Source organism: Dromaius novaehollandiae, chromosome 14, assembly GCF_036370855.1.
Source record: "Dromaius novaehollandiae isolate bDroNov1 chromosome 14, bDroNov1.hap1, whole genome shotgun sequence".
NCBI lineage: Eukaryota > Metazoa > Chordata > Aves > Casuariiformes > Dromaiidae > Dromaius > Dromaius novaehollandiae.
Window position 1 is genome coordinate 3,577,527 of NC_088111.1, and position 16,724 is coordinate 3,594,250.

Consider the following 16,724-nt stretch of genomic DNA (forward strand, 5'->3'; position numbering starts at 1 on the left):
CCCAGCAACCCCAGCAGCCCGGCCGGCACCCAGCCCCCCGAGGGCCCCGGCCCCCGCTGCCGGCCCATTCCCCGCAGGACGGCTCCAGCGGCGACCCGCGCCTCTGAGCCAGGCCACGGGATCTCGGTGGCATACGACCGCCTGCGAGGCGGCATGTGCTGCCTTTCCTGTCGCCAAAGAGCCTCTCAGAGGAAGCAAATGGATTTTCCATTTGCTGAAGCAGGCCAACTTAAGAGGAGGCTTTGAGCAGGCTATTTTTACCCATTCCTAGCACTATTAATAGTTGAACAGTTAAGAATAAACTCTAATCAAGATATTTGATTTGTCTGTCCCCCAGAGGTAGGCACTTCCTATCTCTCCTGTTGTTTTTCATCAAGTGCTTCAATTAAATGATCTTTTTGTTATTTTGGGGTGATGCATTTGTGCCTTATAATCAGCCATTAAACCTCTTTGCAGTCTCACATACAGACCAATAAACACGTGAAACAGCCCCACGGTCCCTCTCTGAAGCCTCCCTGCAGCTGCTGCCGCTGGACAGGATATTTCCCTGCGGGCAATGACGGCTGCAACGGGCTGCTTAAACCGCTGCTCCGTTTCACCCCGGGGGTGAACTGCAAACCTTAGGACAGTGCTTAAATTACCGCCCAAGCGTGAGACCACAGTCGGGGGAGATCATAAACTCCGCAGCATCCTCCTCCCAAGCCGTGCGGGTGAGATGCCCCGACCGACAGATGCCTGTGTTCCAGCTGCGGCCGCTCTGAGGTTGTGCGTGTGGTTTCGGCTATGCTGAACCACGGGTGAACATCACCCCGGGGGGAGTTTTTTCCCTTAAATCCCCCCACGCCCCCCCCCCCCCCCCGGCAGGTGCCGGCCGCCCAGCCGCGCTCACCCCCGTCCCGCCCGGCGCTGCGCTGCCCGCGGCGGCGGCGGTGCCCTCGCCCGCTCCCTAGCGGCGGGATGCGGCGCTGCAGCCCCCGCGGCGCCTGGGGCTGGCGGTGGGCAGGTGGGGGCTAGGACTGGGCTTAGGGTTAGGCTGGGGGTTGAGCCCGATGCTGTGTAACCCCCCCCCCCCCCCAGGCTTTTCTTTTCCAGGCACCGCTTCTCCCTTTCGCCTCCTTTTCCACCGCGGTGCCCCGCCGAGGCGCGCTGCGGAGCTGCCCGAGCCCCCGGGTCGCTCCGGGACCTCCCCGCCGGCGGTGGGCAGCAGCCCCGGGGCAGAGCGGCGGTGACCAGCCGCCCTTCGAGGGCACCCGCAGCCTCCAGCCGGGCGGGTTGCCAAGGGGGGAGCTGCCCGATGGGGCACTGACTGCTTTCTGCTCCTATCCCCTGCCCCGTATATACGAAACATATATGTATAAAGCGTCTTCCGCGGTCTTTTCCGCTTTGCTACGTCCAGGTTCTTTTCTCATAGACAGGTGCCTTTCCTGCGCGCCCGGAGTGTGTGCACGGACACCCGCTTCTGCACGGAGAGCAAGTGCGAAGCGAATCACCACCACGCCGGGAAGCGGGATGCAATTCCTGCATCCCCGCACCCCCTGCCCCGGGTCCCTGCCGCCGCCCCGCCCGCCCCGCCCGGGCACCGCGTCCTGCAAGGGGGCCTGTTCGCGGGGACCCCCCCGTGCAAGACCCCGCGGACCCCCGGAGCCAGCTCCCCAGCACCGGCCCCCTGAACTGGGCTGCAAACGGGCTTCCGCGCGCAGCACCGGATCCCCGATCCCGCTGCAAAGGGGCCCCCGGGGAGAGCACCGGGCCCCGGGGCGGGCTGCGCACGGGTCGGCTCGCACAGCACCGCGTCCCCGGTGAGGGAGGTAGAGGGGCCACGGCCAGAAAACACCGGGAGCCAGAACCGGGCTGCAGAGGGGCCGCCGGGCACCGCACCGGAACCGGGAACGGGGCTGCAAAGGGGCTGCCGTGCACAGTACCGGGACCGGGAACCGGGCTGCAGAGGGGCCGCCGTGCACCGCACCGGGACCGGGAACCGGGCTGCAAAGGGGCTGCCGTGCACAGCACCGGGACCGGGAACGGGGCTGCAGAGGGGCCGCCGTGCACAGCACCGGGACCGGGAACGGGGCTGCAGAGGGGCCGCCGTGCACAGCACCGGGACCGGGAACGGGGCTGCAAAGGGGCCGTCGTGCACAGCACCGGGACCGGGAACCGGGCTGCAAAGGGGCGGCCGTGCACAGCACCGGGAGCCAGAACCGGGCTGCAGAGGGGCCGCCGGGCACAGCACCGGGACCGGGGCTGCAAAGGGGCCGCCGTGCACCGCACCGGGACCGGGACCAGGGCTGCGCGGGGGTCGGTTCGCGCAGCGGCAGCAGCAGCGGCGGCAGCCGAGCGGCTCGCGGAGCCCCGGAGCGGAGCTGCCCCGCCCGGCACCCCCACCCCCCCCCCGGCCGCCACCGCCCCGTGACGCGGTGAGGGGCGGGCGCTACCGGCTCCATAAAGCGGGGCAGCGGCGGCGGTGCAGAGCTCACAGCCGCCTTTCCTGCGAGGGGCGCGGGGCTGAGCAGCGGGCAGGCGCCGCCGTCCTCCTCCTCCTCTTCCTCCTCCTCTCTGCGCGCAAGCTGCCCCCTCCGCCGGCTTCAATGAAACTGGCAGCGATGATCAAGAAGATGTGTCCGAGCGAGGCCGAGCTGAGCATCCCCGCCAAGAACTGCTACCGCATGGTCATCCTGGGCTCCTCCAAGGTGGGCAAGACGGCCATCGTCTCGCGCTTCCTCACGGGGCGCTTCGAGGAGCAGTACACCCCCACCATCGAGGACTTCCACCGCAAGTTCTACAGCATCCGCGGCGAGGTCTACCAGCTCGACATCCTGGACACGTCGGGCAACCACCCCTTCCCCGCCATGCGCCGCCTCTCCATCCTCACAGGTACGCGGCTGGAGGAGGAAGCGAGGGGGTCGCGGTTGCCGGGTCGCAGGGTTTCTTGGCCGGTTTGGGGCTGTTTTCCCGGCCGCGGGTGGAGGGAGTTGGGATTTTGTGTGTGCAGAGTGGGCAACTTTGCTCGCTGCACGGGGCGGACAGGGAGCACTGCCCACCGCCTCCCTCTCTGGGTCTCCCCATGGGTGTCCTCTGCGTGTCCCCTTCCCTGTGCCCATCTCACGTCCCCTCTCTGTCCCCAGGCGACGTCTTTATCCTCGTGTTCAGCCTGGACAACCGGGACTCCTTTGAGGAGGTGCAGCGCCTCAAGCAGCAAATCCTGGAGACCAAGTCGTGCCTGAAGAACAAAACCAAGGAGAACATAGAGGTGCCGCTGGTCATCTGCGGCAACAAGGGCGACCGGGACTTTTACCGGGAGGTGGAGCCGCGGGAGATCGAGCAGCTGGTGGGGGGGGACCCCAAGCGATGCGCCTACTTCGAGATCTCGGCCAAGAAGAACAGCAGCCTGGACCAGATGTTCCAGGCGCTCTTCGCCATGGCCAAGCTGCCCAGCGAGATGAGCCCGGACCTGCACCGCAAGGTCTCCGTCCAGTACTGCGACATCCTGCACAAGAAGGCGCTCAAAGGCAAAAAGCTGCTCAAAGAGGGCGGCCGGGGCAGCGCGGAGGAAGCCTACGGCGTCGTGGCCCCCTTCGCCCGGCGGCCCAGCGTCCACAGCGACCTCATGTACATCCGGGAGAAGGCCATCGGCGGCGGGCACGCCAAGGAGAAGGACCGCTGCGTGATCAGCTAGGAGCCCCGCCAGGCCCGGCGAAGCGCGGGGAAGGAAGGCAGGAAGGAAGGGAGGGGGGAAAGACGCTCGTTTCCTAAGTGACTTTGGCGAGGCAGGAGGGTGGGCAGGCACCCACCCGGCAGAGGGGGGTTCGCCTCTTCCCCAGCCTCCCTCCTCCGGAGGGATCGCTTCCATCGGCTCCTCCCCCGGGGCGTTTTGGGGAGAGGGGGTGCCCAGGGGGAGGCTTTGGAGGGCAGGAGGGGGGTGCCGCCGGGACCCCCCCCACGGGGAGAGAGCAAGCGAAATGCCGGCCCGCAAGGCGGAAGGATGTGCACGGGGTGGGGGGACACAGACCTTGTTTCTTTCCCTCCAAACCATCCGGCCTCAGGCCAGGGCACTGCCTTCAGGAGGGAGGGCAGAGGCCTGCCAGCGCCTGCTTTGGGCTTTGGGGGCTTTTTTCTGTGTTTTTTTTTTTTTTAACTTGAGAAGCTGTGCACGGACTCTGGCTCTGTGTCGTGTGTTCGTCTGTGTCTGCAAAAACACGTGCAGAAGACACTCCTAAGCTGCAAAGACGTTGCAGAGTTACAGCCCTGATGGACCAAAAACTGACTCTTGTTTACATGTCTTGTCTGATTTGCAAGATCTGGGGGGGGTGGGGGGAGTGGGAAGGGGTTTTTTAAATGAGAAAACAATAGGCACTTTATGTAGGTATTGTTTGTCATGGGCATGAACAAAAATCTTCAAGTGTTTCTACAGTGGGTGAAACTTGATGTTTTATTTTTTCTACAAAATAATAAAATCTTTTTAAAATGATACTTGTGGGTTAGTCGTTGCTTCCTCACCCAGCTCCTTAGCGAAAATCAAGGCCCGTTAAGTGAGGCACTAAGCCGAGCTCTGACGTGCTCCATGTGGCCTCTCAACCCAACGCCTTGTTACACCACTTTCTCCTTTCCCCTGTGCAAAGGTCTCCGCCTCTGAAAGTCCCCAAATTCTTGCTACACAGGGTAATTGGGGACCACGCAAGCTGTTACTCAAGCAGGTCACTGAGCCAGAACTCTTTCCTCACTTCACTGAACAACACTGATTTACGATCCTGTCAGCCCTGTGACATGCCGGGCATTGGCATGTCATTCAGTGCAGAAACCGAGTAAAATGACATCATTTAATAATAAAGACCTTATTGTGTTTCATGCTTTTTCCTGACTAAATAAACAAACTTTAATGATGTCAACAGAGACTGATTCATTTGCACCCAGTCCAAGATATTGTTGTTGCTTTGCAATATGAGTAAAGGAAGTACTTTGCTTGAAAGGTCACTTTTGCATCTGATGGTTTTTAATCTCTTAGTATAATAACTTACAGTAATCACTGCTAGAAGGGGAAAGGAAAGGGAAAGGGGAAAACTTCAAAAACAGCTTTCAGACTCCAGCTTTTCAGAAGTAGCCTGTCGTTTCTGTTTGTTTGTGGGTTTCTCAGCCCCTCTTCCCCTCTGAAGGGGCAGAATAAACCTACATTTAATACTTACTAATGGAGGAAAATTCTACTGAAGCCACAAAAACTGGGCTGAGCAAGAGAGATTGCAAATAAAACCATTTTAGTTTGGCTTGAAACTTCAATTCAAGTCAAGAGAGTTAACTTCTTCCTGTGCTAAGTGCCAGACACATTTCTTTGGAAACACTTGTTTTCTTCCAGCTCTTCAGCATATGCCCTGGCTTTGCAGGAACAGCAGCTGGCAAGAAAAGAAAACCTCCCTCCAGGCAATTGACAGAAGAATTTATTGAACTGGGACGGGCAATGGCTGGTAGAAAGGTAATTTCAGTAATAAAAAGTGTACATTGTGTTTTCTATATCTTAGTGCTCTGTTTTGCTTAGGCAGAAGTTTACACGCTGGCACCTTCCCAGAGAAATTGCTCGTAGCATATTCCATCGGGGCAGAGTTATCTCTAGGCAACAGGTGAGCTGCACCGATCCCAGCCCCCACAAAACAATTATTTGCCTCTTGGCTTAGAAGAGGAAAGTTCACCTGAACAGACTTTGCTCCTCCTCTTTCGAAGGCACGAATTTTACCTGTCCTTGGATGCCAGTTTTCCATGGATGTTCTTTTTCACTAACTAGCTTTTCACTTCTTCCACTACTGCAGCGGTTTTCAGCCTAAGGTCTACGAACCCACCTGAGCCTAGCCTATCGCTGGCTGGCTTAAATTTGCCGCACAGCCATGTGTGCCTCTCCACAATGTGTCAGAGATCTGAAAATAGAACATGATCCTAAATCATGACCCTGGTTTTCTGCATCAATGGGAAATTGCATTGCACTCATCTCCGCAGTCTTTCGGTGTAATTCACAGAAGCGTACTTCGCAGGCACATTTGAGATCCAACCAATGCAGCGCAGAGTCATGTTCAAAACAAGAGATTCAGAGCCCCATTACGTCTTGTTAGTCAGCAGCGCTACTTACCAGGTTGTCATCTGACACTGCAGCAGCTTAAGGCTGAGGAGGGCAGAGAGTCCAGGGTCCCTCTGAACATGATACACTGTTCAAGGGTTTTCCATGAGCCACTGACAGTCAAACGCTCTCTATGTTCATCTGTGGAAAGCCCCTGGAGCTGCTGAGACGTGGAACTGACCTGCCCTGTTGAGCGTCGGTCATTTATGGAAACTCTTAACAGCTCTTGCCATTTATGGCCTTTACTTTGATTCTGATTTTCCTCCCTCTGTTTTAAGAATAAGGTGCCCAGTGGTACTGCCAGCCAAGCTGGACCTGTTGAAATCCACTCCTCTGGCAGTCTCTGCTAGGTCTCCTAAGTCACCCTGCTTCCAAAAAGCAATGTTAGGACACAGGAGCTGGGCCCGGCCTACGCACTTCCTCTGCGCTGCCAAAGGCCTGCTCTTGCTCAGCCCACATCCACTCAGTGCAGACACAAGAGAGGCAGCCTGGAGTTTCTACATCTTTACTTGACTCATCTTAGATACAACCATCACTTATTTCCAAAAAAAAAAAAAAAGAAGAAGAGAGAGAGAGAGAGAAAGAGAGAGAAATACAAAAGTAACTGAAAGCAATCATTCCTCTTTCGACACACACAGACTGCAAAGTGCCCCCAGAGACCCAATGCTCTCCCCATTCCAGGAGCAGGGCCAAACAGCTCATGCTTCCCTCTTTTGCTCCCTTTCATGTTTGGCCACGGTTTTCATTTCAGAAGTAAAAAAAAAAATTGCAGAAAAATTGCAGAAAACATCCCCTTTTTCCTGTTGAAGTTAACCAGCAGGTAATTTGCCTCTTAGCATGGGGAAAACATAATGCCTCCTGCTTGCTTGAATGGAAAAAAAAAAACATGAGAGAAAACAGAATAGAGATGCATATACAAATACACACAGTCCTACAGAAGATCAAAGTGAATGTACTGCTGTAATCATCGTATGTGAAGCACACAGTGTTCTCCTCGTTCAGTGTCACGTAGCTGTGATCCACACAGGCACAAGTTTGAAGCAATGCGACAAAAAAGCATAAAACAAAGAAAAGTAAACTTCTGCCACCTTCTTTTCGCCTGTTCAGCCAGGCGAGGAAGTATCTCAGACCCAGAGAGCAGAGTTGCTCCCTTCCTACTCCTTAGGGATCTCAAACATGCAAAGGCTCTTGTACTTCTGCAGCAGTTCATTTTTGGTCCGGACCTGCTCCCGGAGGTTCTGCAGCTGCTGCTGCTGCTGTTCCGGGCTCACGCTGATGCCAGGCATAGAGCTGATCAGCTTCCTCATCTCCTGGAACTTGTTCTTGAGCTCATTCAGCACCTGGTGAACATCCTGGCTGTCCTTGTCCATGCTGCAGAGGGCAGAAAACAGAGACACTGTTCACTTCTCTTACTGGAAGGGCCCCTTCTGCCCACTGGGGTGACTGTCATTTCCAGCGCGCTCAGAGCTTAAACTGGAATTCACCGGGAACCTTTTGCTCCTGGTATCTATCTACACAAACTTAATTCATCTGTCCTAATAAAATGGACACAGGCAGATAAACAGACTGGGTATATATTGGGGCAAACTGGTTCCCTGCTGATTTCCAGCACATGCTCCAGTTACCTTGCACCTTGGCTTAGGGATTGGTTTGCAGCTTTAAAACATTATCATGCAGCAGGTCAAGTTCTCACTGTGTTTAAATCTCCGTATCTCTCTCTGAGCTAGGTAAGATCACTCATGTTGTGTGGAGGTGCCTCCTGGGAAAAAAGATCTTAGTCTTGCCTGTGACCTGTTGCTGCTGTAATACAAAAAAAATCAATGCAGTCAAACAGCTTGACAACAAAAAAATAAAAATTGTTCCCCAAAGTACCAGAGAGTATCCAATGCCAGAGTTAATGGCACTTTGGAGCTTTAAAATGACTCTTTGGGGACGTATATCTAATAAGAGAGAAGCGACAGCTTATTTTTAAGAGCAGCACAATTGTTTCCCCAGCCAGCTCTATGGTTTTCAAAAATCAGCATTGTTTGAGGCAGCCTCTGCCCTCAAACCCTCATTAGTACCTGCCTCAGCTTTGTTAGCACCAGCAAGAAGTTTTACTGATTCCAGGCAAAAGCAAGTCCTTGCTTCCAAGGCGCCTGTTAATAAAGAAAGTGAGATTCTAACGGCCTTTGAAAACTGGGAGCCTGTTCGACAGCCAGACCTAAAAATAAACCCCGCTTGGTGTGATCAGGGCAGAGAGGTGCTCGATTATAACTTTGGGGAATCGTGACATAGCTGAGAGCAAAACTTTTAACCAGATGGTCCCCATTCATTTCAAAAGCCTGTTGGAACAAAATATTCATTACTCCCTTCTAAATAGAACTGCAGCTGGTACTGTAATGTATCCCCATTATGCAGGCATTTACGGTCAGGTCGGCAGTGGAAAAATACAGCCATCCACAGCTCCAGTGCACGTCCGGTGAAAGATGGGTTTTGACACTACCTTTAATCCAACACAGCTTCAGGCTGGCTTTGAAAGGGGCAGTCCTCCCGGGCTCCCCGAGACTTGTTCCCTTCCCCATATCTAAAGAGTTTATGGCTGCCTGTCTGTCAAGTTGATTGATCGAAAGGAAAAATCTTCCCCCCCCCCTCCCCCAGTGGGTGCCTTTCCTGCTGGATTAAGTCACTGAACTGAGTCCCTCTTTGAGGCCACGGACAGGCAGGGCTGAGAGGAGGTGTGGGAAGAAAGACTGCAGCAGCCTGAGATCACACAGGATTAAATGTAATGTCCAACCACAGCCTGTGCTGATGGACTGCATGTGGGACCTTCCTTAAGGAACAGCACTCCTCGAACCCCTCGCAGGCTTGCCCCAGCTCTCCTTTCCCAGGGTCACTCTGCCGGGTCCCACAGGGAGCTCCTAGTTTACACCAGCACAACCCGTAGCCCGTTGAGCCACATGCTGGAACCTGAGGTGAAGCCATTTGATTGTACAACAGCAAGAGTATTAGCGAATCCTGTTTGCACAAACTTTCTAGAGACTCAAACAACAGGAAAGAGTGAGTGTCCTTGAAGGTAAGCAAATTTACACGACTCATCCTCGCTCCAAGCACAGAATCACCTTGGAGATGTGAGGTATCTTCACGGCTGAGTCAGTGTCAAAACAGCAGGGCTGGGCTCTGTGCTAGCGGCAGTGGTAAAGGGTATGTTTGCCATCTGTCAGGGACGCGAGGCAGCACATCCCACTGCTCGGCTTTCTGGTTCCAGCTATCTGCAGCACTGCTCAACCTATCTGCATCTGCTAAAGCCGCGCAGGAAACGAGGTGTGGGGACACGAGGGAGGCAGCTGGGCAGCGGGAGTAGGTGGCACAGCGGGATGGGTCATAGGATATCCTGGGGACTTTCATCTGCAGGTCGCCATGACCCACTCAGTGACAGGTACGTGTTTGGGAGGTCTCAGCCCATGTGCCGGCACAGACATCTCTGCTGATGTTCTCTAATTACGGCTCACTGTGCTTATGCACACGCCTGCACCTGAGAACGGGCTTAGCTTCACCTCAGCTGCGTTTACATGGTCCGGACAGATCAGGTAGGGTCGAGCTGAGGGGTCCCACCCCCTGCAGATGCTTCCAGCACAACAGGAAAACTGTGGGAAATCAGAGGGTTTGGCGTTCTCATGCCTCTTCTGTGTGCCTACACTGGGGTGTCACTGGGGTATCCAGTCTTTTCTTGTCATGGCTTTCAAGCTGCAAAACGTTAAAGGGTGAACCTCTCTCACCTTTCAGACATGCTTGCTACCAAGTGAAATATCAGCGGGAAACTCATCCCTACCGAGCACCCAGGTGAGAGCAAGAAGCTGGCGGCGGTCAGACATCCACAGCAGAGAGACGCACTCCCGCCATGAACTCAGGCAGACATCTCTGAAGGGGTTATTGCCCTGGGGCAGGAATGTCCCGGGAACACCACACCTCTCAGGATCCATGTACCTTTTACCCCAACAATACTGATCTTGAACCGAGAAGAGAACAGTTCAACCTCCACTGTAAAAGCTTTCTTCCTCTTTACAACATCCCAGAAATGGACTGCATTCCTGCGCTGGGACTGCCTGTACTTTCTAAGGCTGTTATCAGCCAAAAGGTACAGTAGCTGGGAGCAGTAACACAGCACAAGTCCAGTGCTCTCTGCCCTAGGGTGTACAACGGCGGGGCACGGTACCTGGGCCATGAAAACCCACATGACCTGGATGATCCTTACGCCGCCATTTACTGCTGTGACTCACCGCGGAGCTGCACGTGGGGCTGCACCAGCTCCCTGTAACACCTTCCCCAGCAACCCCAGCCGGGAGAACGAGGGGCCTACGGCAAAGGAAACGCTGGGAGGTCACAGAGCATCACTGGGGGGAGGGAGGGGCCCCTTGCCCTGCTCCCTGTTCGGGGCCCCCAGAAGGAGGCTGGGATCAGGAAGCCGGAGGAGGGTTGGAGCAGGGATAAGGCACACGGGAGGAGGAACGGGGACCAGGTGCAAGGCTGCCCCCCCACCATGAGGTGCTTGGGGGGGAACCAGGACGGGTGCACCCACCATGAGGCACCTGGTGACAGAGCCCTGGACTGGTGCACCTCATGATGAGGGGCCCAGCAACAGGACGACCCAGTGCACCCCACGATGAAGAGCCCGGTGACAGGTCCGAGCCCGGGGCCCCCATGATGAGGTGCTTGGTGACAGGGCCAGTGCCCGCATGATGAGGGTCCCGGTGACAGGCCCGAGCCCGGGGCCCCCACGATGAGGGGCGCGGTGACAGGTCCTGGACACGGGGCCCCCATGATGAGGCGGCCGGTGGCAGGCCCGAGCACGGTGCCCCCATGATGAGGTGGCCGGTGACAGACCCGAGCCCGGGGCCCCTACGATGAGGGGCCCGGTGACAGGCCCGGGCCCGGCGCGGGGGGGCGGGCCCGCCGTTACCATTTGATGATGTCGTGGACGAGCGGGAGGAAGGAGAACTCCTCCTGCCCGGGCGGCGGCGGTGGCGGCGGCAGCAGCGGCGGCGGCGGTTTCTGCTCGGCGGGCGGCTCGGGCGGCGGCGGCTCCTCGGCGGCGCGGCCTGCGGCGCCCCCCGAGGCCATGGCGGCCCCGGCCCCGGCGCCGCGCCGCCGGCGCCGCTCGATGACGTCACGGGGCCGTGGGCCTCCCGCCCCGCCCCACACCGCGGCCCGCGTCGCGCATGCGCGGGGCCGGCACCGAGGCCGGGGCTTGAACCCGGGGCCGGGCAGTGAGCTCGAGTCTGGGGCCTGAACCCAGGGCCGAGGCCCGAACCCGAACCTAGGGCCTGAACCTGGAGCTGGGTGTGAATGCAGGGCTGGGGAGTGAGCTCGAGCCTGGGGCCTGAGCCTAGGGCTGATGCCTGGAGCTGGGGCAGAGGCTTGAACCCGCGGCCGAGCAGTGAGCTCGAGTCCAGGGCCTGGAGCCGGGGCTGGGGCTTGAACCCGGGGCCTGAACCTGGGGCCGAGGCCTGGGCCTGAGACTTGGGGCTGGGGCCTGAACCCGGGGCCGAGATCTGGGCCCAGGACTGGGGCCGGGGCCTGGGCCTGGGCCTGAGACTTGGGCTCAGGGTCAGGCCTGGGGCTAGGTCTGAACCCGGGGCTCTGCCCTGGGCTTAGGCCTGTGTCTGGGCGGGGGCCTGGGCCTGGGCCTGTCTCTGGGGCAGCGGCTTTGCCATGCTGTGGCTGAGATGGGCTGTGGGCTGCCGAGTGCCTGGCTGTCCCATGCGGAGGGTGGTACGGGGAGGTTCAGCTGGAGAAGGCTGGAACTGCGCTGTTCTCTCCCTGCTGTGGGTGCGTTGCCCAGCACAGGACTGAGCTCTGCGCAGGAGGTCGGAGACTGGAGGAGGGACACAGTATGGGATCCCATAACCCAGGGCATAGAGCGAGAGGGGGTCCCAGTAACAGCATGCTGCACTGCTCCCCGTGGCAGCTCCCAGCCCCTTAGCAAGAGCCATCTGATTTCCTACATCCCTGCACGCATCCCCCTCTTTTGTATTAATTCTTATGGCAAAAATTGCATCATTCTTTGCTGAATAACTGTTGTGCTCTCCAGGTTAGCAGGGTTTGGCTATGTCTAGATAGCTTTTTGCACTGATCTTAGCTCTTCGCATTGATTTTCATTAGCTGGAATCCCTGGTGTGACCTTTATTTAACTGGGGATGATTTGCTGCAGTGGTTGAGTGGCTGGGAAGTGGTCTCGTAATGCTCTAACGATACTTGGATGCTATTGGACTTCGTGCCTTACGGAGGAAGCACAGGTTACATCGGTTGGAGGGAGAGAAAGCTTGAATGCTGTTTGAGAGGCTGGTGCCTACACCCCTGCAAACCCCCATTCCTACACCCCTGCAGACCCCCATGTCTCAAAGACTGAGTTAAAGTTTAGTCTCTGGGGCAACGGCCACATCTCCATGAGCAAACGCGCCTAGGCTTTCCTCCTGGATTGGTTAAAATGGGCCTAAATTAAGGAATCTGAGCTAGAGACAGAAGTCTGGTGTTGGGGTCGCGAGAGGGAGAAGAAACTGGAGTCTCATGTGACTGACTTGTGGGTGAAGTAGGCAGCTTGAGATGGCACGTGGGTCTCGAACCCAGGAGAGCTGGGTTGATGCATCAAAGGTGCGTGGAGTTTGCCTCAGCAAGCTGCTGCAACTGCTTTTACGCTGCTACATCAACGCGAAGAATTACAGCTCTAATAACACCAGCCGCAATCATGAGTTTCCCTTCCTGGACTGGCTTAGGGGAAATGTATAATTTCATTTTTCATTTGAAACAGACCTTTGTGCTCATCAGTTATGGGCTGAGGATGACTAGGAAAGCAATTTTCTTTTTTAAACCAATTTATTTCTAAAAGCAAACAGAAGCTATTTATATATCAAATGAGAGTGCCGGTAACCGTTTATACGTGTGGAGTATTGACTGTTTGCTCTAAATATAGGAGATGCAATTGCTTTCTTTGTTCCTGCCGTGAGGAATGGATCCCAGTTTGGGTGCTGATGCTGGAATGAGCAAAGGAGCCGCGGGGAGCTAAGGGCCCAGGGCGTGTAGAGCAGATCCCTGCGGGAAGGGTGCCGGATTTCACAGTCTCCGGCTGTGACGGAGCAAGAGCCAAGCAGGGGGTACAGGATACTGCGTTTTTCATGTTGTGCTGGGCACAAAGGTTCATTTCTGCCGATTGGTTTATGAGCTATTAAAGTGAGATTTGATTGAGGCTCTGCGGGGGGTCTCCTTCCTCTGGGCTGTGCTGGTTTTAACTCTTCCCCCTGACTCACGGAGGAGTGGGGCTAATTGCGAGGCCGCTGGCCCTCTCTGTTGGGTGGTGAGTCAGGCGCTCGTTAGAGCAGGTGACGACATGCAGACACGTTCAGCTGGAACTGAAGCGCTGTCAATCAGCGTTTCTTTGTGCCGTTCAGTTCCCATTTTCGTGTGTGTGTTCTCGCAGCAGCTGTAGCACGCAGCTTTATCTTGTTGGCTTTAGCTCCTGTCCCTGCCTTTCACCTCCTCTTTCTCATGGGAACCCAGCTGTCATGTCTCATGGCAAGCAAGGGGGAGAGCGAAGCGGTCTTCCAGTAGGGAGGTGGTTGCACTGGCTCCTCCATCCCTGAAAATATTGGTGAATTGGCTGGATGAGACTGTGTTGGCACCATTTGAGCATCAACCCGTGCGAGGCCTCTTGTCCATGCCGTGGCTGGTGGGCACGTGTCCCTGGTGAGGACTGCGGGCAGCGGTCAGACCCAGCCGATAGGTCTGGGAGGGAAGCGGACACAGGTTTTTAGGCATGGAGACAAGTTTTGACCTTGGACACGGAGGCATCCTGCTGTGTCCAGATCCTCACCTGTCCTTGTGGAGCTCCAAACTGCAAGACCCTTGTCCCCACGGGGTGACTACTTGGTAATTCAGGTTACACCCTTGTAACGCGGTTCCCAATAGATAGATATTGCCAAAAATGTGGACTTGAAAAGATGCCTATGCTAGAGCATAGATAAAGATATTTAGTGTTGGATGGAAAGGATCACTTCCCCCTATACATATTGATGGCCTGGCACTTCACCCGGCTCTGCTTCTCGCTGCTGGGCCATCTGGAGCTCGTTGTGCCATTGCCATCAGCTCTGTTACTGCTTTCTATTACCTGGCTATCACCAGGTTGAACTTTCTCTCTTCCTCCTGCCCCAGCACCGCATTATCTGCCTGGATTTTCTGCTTAAGGCTTTGTTAAGCTGCTGTGTTGGGATAAATCTCGGTGATTCAGAAACTGCTGGGGTGGAGGGCGGTAGTGCGGAGTCAGGAAGGTGCTGTCGGGGTTGTGGCCACCTGGCATGGGGTGATAGGAATGAAAAGTTAGAGCTCCTGCTGGCCTCTGGGAAGCCTGCCCAGCGTTGTGGTCAGCAGCACGGAAACGCTGGCCGTCTTCTCCAGGTCGTGGCTGTGATCCTGCAACCACTCAGCTGCTGGCCCAGATCCCCCTAATTTTGACCAGATGGGAATGCAGTCGCGGGCTCTGCCCTGTCTCCAGCTCTGGCGTCGGCCAGGGCTCGTCAGAGGGGCCCTGGTGTCCCTCGGGAGGGACGTTTGCTGAGGTTGCTCTGCAAGACGAGACCCTTCCCGCCGCAGCCTCCGAGGCTCACGAGCGCAGCCCCGTGCAAGGAGCAGGGCTGCTGGGCTGGGCTCCCCCCTGGGAGATGCCACCTCTCCCTGCTGCCCTGCCTGCTCCTGTCCTTCGTGGCCCCCCCTCCGTCCTGTCGCCCTGCCACGAGGGAGCCTGGGATCAGCCAGGGAGATGCAGCCGCTCTCTGCCTTCCTCCCTGCCGCCTCCGCAGCAGAGCAGGGGCTTGGGCCACGTGTCGGGGGGGACCTGTGCCCGAGAGCCCCTTCCCCAGCTTTCCGAAGAGGCTGCGTCTTCCAGCCGGCCGGGCACGGGAGCGGCTGCGTGTTGTCCGTCTGCTGTGCTTTTGGCTAGTGCAGGTGGCTTGTGGGCTACCGCTTAGCTTGGGGGGGCCAGGCAGTAAAATCTTCACCCGTCGGAGCAGTGTTTCAGCTGGAGAGAGTCAGGCACCGGAGAAGAGCCTGGAAAAGAATCGGCGTAGGAGGTTTGGCCGGGCTCCTCCGGCTCCGGGCTGGCTGCCGAGCGGCGGGCCGTCGGCCTGGCGGTGAAGGCCAGCGCCTCGGCACGCCGAGCCTCGCGGCAGGAGGCCGGGGACAGAGCGGGGACCAGTCAAGGGCGCCGGGAGCGTCCAGCCATCCCGTGACGGTCGCCGCTGCCAGCAAACTGCTGTGCAAACGCGGGGCTGGCCCGGGCGGCAGGCCCGGCCCCGAGACGGCATCCGAGGGCTTCTTGCACAAGGTCGGCTACGCAGAAACGGGCTGGGAAAACGTGATCGTGACAGCCAGAGCCCCCGGCATGGCCGGCTCTGGGGCCCGGAGCACGGGGCTGGCCACCGTCCTGCCCTGCCTCAGTTTACCCCAGGCATCAGCTGGGTCGGGATCCCCCCTGGCTCCTGGGGAAGCAGGATGACCTGTTTAGGAGGCAGAAGGAGACGTATCCATCTGACAGCCCGACTTGCACCCGCTGCAGGCTTGACTCAGCAGTGTCACTGCCGTTTTTTGCAAATATTTGCCTCTAGCTACAAAACGCATGAAGCAGAGGCATTTGGAGCCCTTGACATGCAATCAGGGCTGTGAAGCGATGTTGTAAGAGCCTGTGAGAGCTTGCATCAGGCGGTGCGAGGATTGCTTCGCTGACACCCCGGAGGCACTCTCTGGGTGTTGGGAAGGGGATGGAGCAGGACGGTGCATAGTTGTGCATCCCTGTGCACGTCTGCGCGTGCATCCCTGTGCGTGTGCATGGGTGTGCATGTCCGTGCATGCATCCCTGTGTGCGTGCCCACGTGGGTCCCGGAGCCACGCTGCCCCACGCGTGGGCACCACGCGGGTCTCGCCGCTTGCTGCGTTCAGAGCGCAGACCTGTTGAGATGATATATCTGGATCTGAGCTGCTGGGACCTGCTAACGGGGCTGCATGAAGGACTTTGTTGTAAACCCTGCTCCCTTTCTTGATGCAGCTCTTCTTTTGCTAAAGTGGGTCAGGCTTTGTTTGTGTGTTTTTCAGGTTCCCTGCCATGCTGGAGCCGTTACCTGAGCGTGTTGGAGCAGATCAAAACGCTGCTCGTTGGTTGCCTAATGCAGGGGGAGAGGAAATGGGCTTTGTTTGGACTTTGTTTTGGCACAGCTGTAAAAACATCAAATAAGATTTTAGCCTGTCCTTTGCTTCAACTGCAAATATAATTTCATTGTAATCAGCCTAATTACTGAAAATAGACAAACTTTGCATGGGCTTTGCAAAATGAATCGGGCACCCTTGAAGAACACAGTTTCATGGGCCAGAGCAGTGGGTTTCGGGCCAGCGCCGACATGGTTGGAGACACGTCTCACTTGCAAATCAAGGCACCGGGAGGATCAGTGGTGGAGAAGCTTCCCTGGACTCTGCTTGCAAAGTGTTTAATATTTAGCCGCTAAGAAGTAAAGCGCATCGCGGAGGCTCTGCTGCCTGGGTGGCTCAGCTTTCCTAGGAAGTTCCCTGGCTCCTAGAGCACAAACAACCCCAGGATGCAGGTGGGCGCTTG

At 56.9% G+C, this 16,724-nt stretch overlaps 2 protein-coding genes across 2 annotated transcripts; one reads left to right on the plus strand and one right to left on the minus strand.

The window, feature by feature from the left end:
- Positions 1-2,459: 2,459 nt before the first annotated feature.
- On the plus strand, positions 2,460-4,465 carry RASD1 (ras related dexamethasone induced 1). The gene is made up of 2 exons (XM_026095236.2): positions 2,460-2,871; positions 3,123-4,465. Exons 1-2 carry the CDS (start codon positions 2,586-2,588, stop codon positions 3,671-3,673), a joined length of 837 nt encoding a protein of 278 aa, XP_025951021.2. The 5' UTR covers positions 2,460-2,585; the 3' UTR covers positions 3,674-4,465.
- Positions 4,466-6,583: 2,118 nt separating this feature from the next.
- On the minus strand, positions 6,584-11,245 carry MED9 (mediator complex subunit 9). Its single transcript, XM_026095128.2, has 2 exons — positions 11,034-11,245; positions 6,584-7,465 (listed from the first exon to the last, which is right to left on the minus strand). Exons 1-2 carry the CDS (start codon positions 11,192-11,194, stop codon positions 7,249-7,251), a joined length of 378 nt encoding a protein of 125 aa, XP_025950913.2. The 5' UTR covers positions 11,195-11,245; the 3' UTR covers positions 6,584-7,248.
- Positions 11,246-16,724: the final 5,479 nt, after the last annotated feature.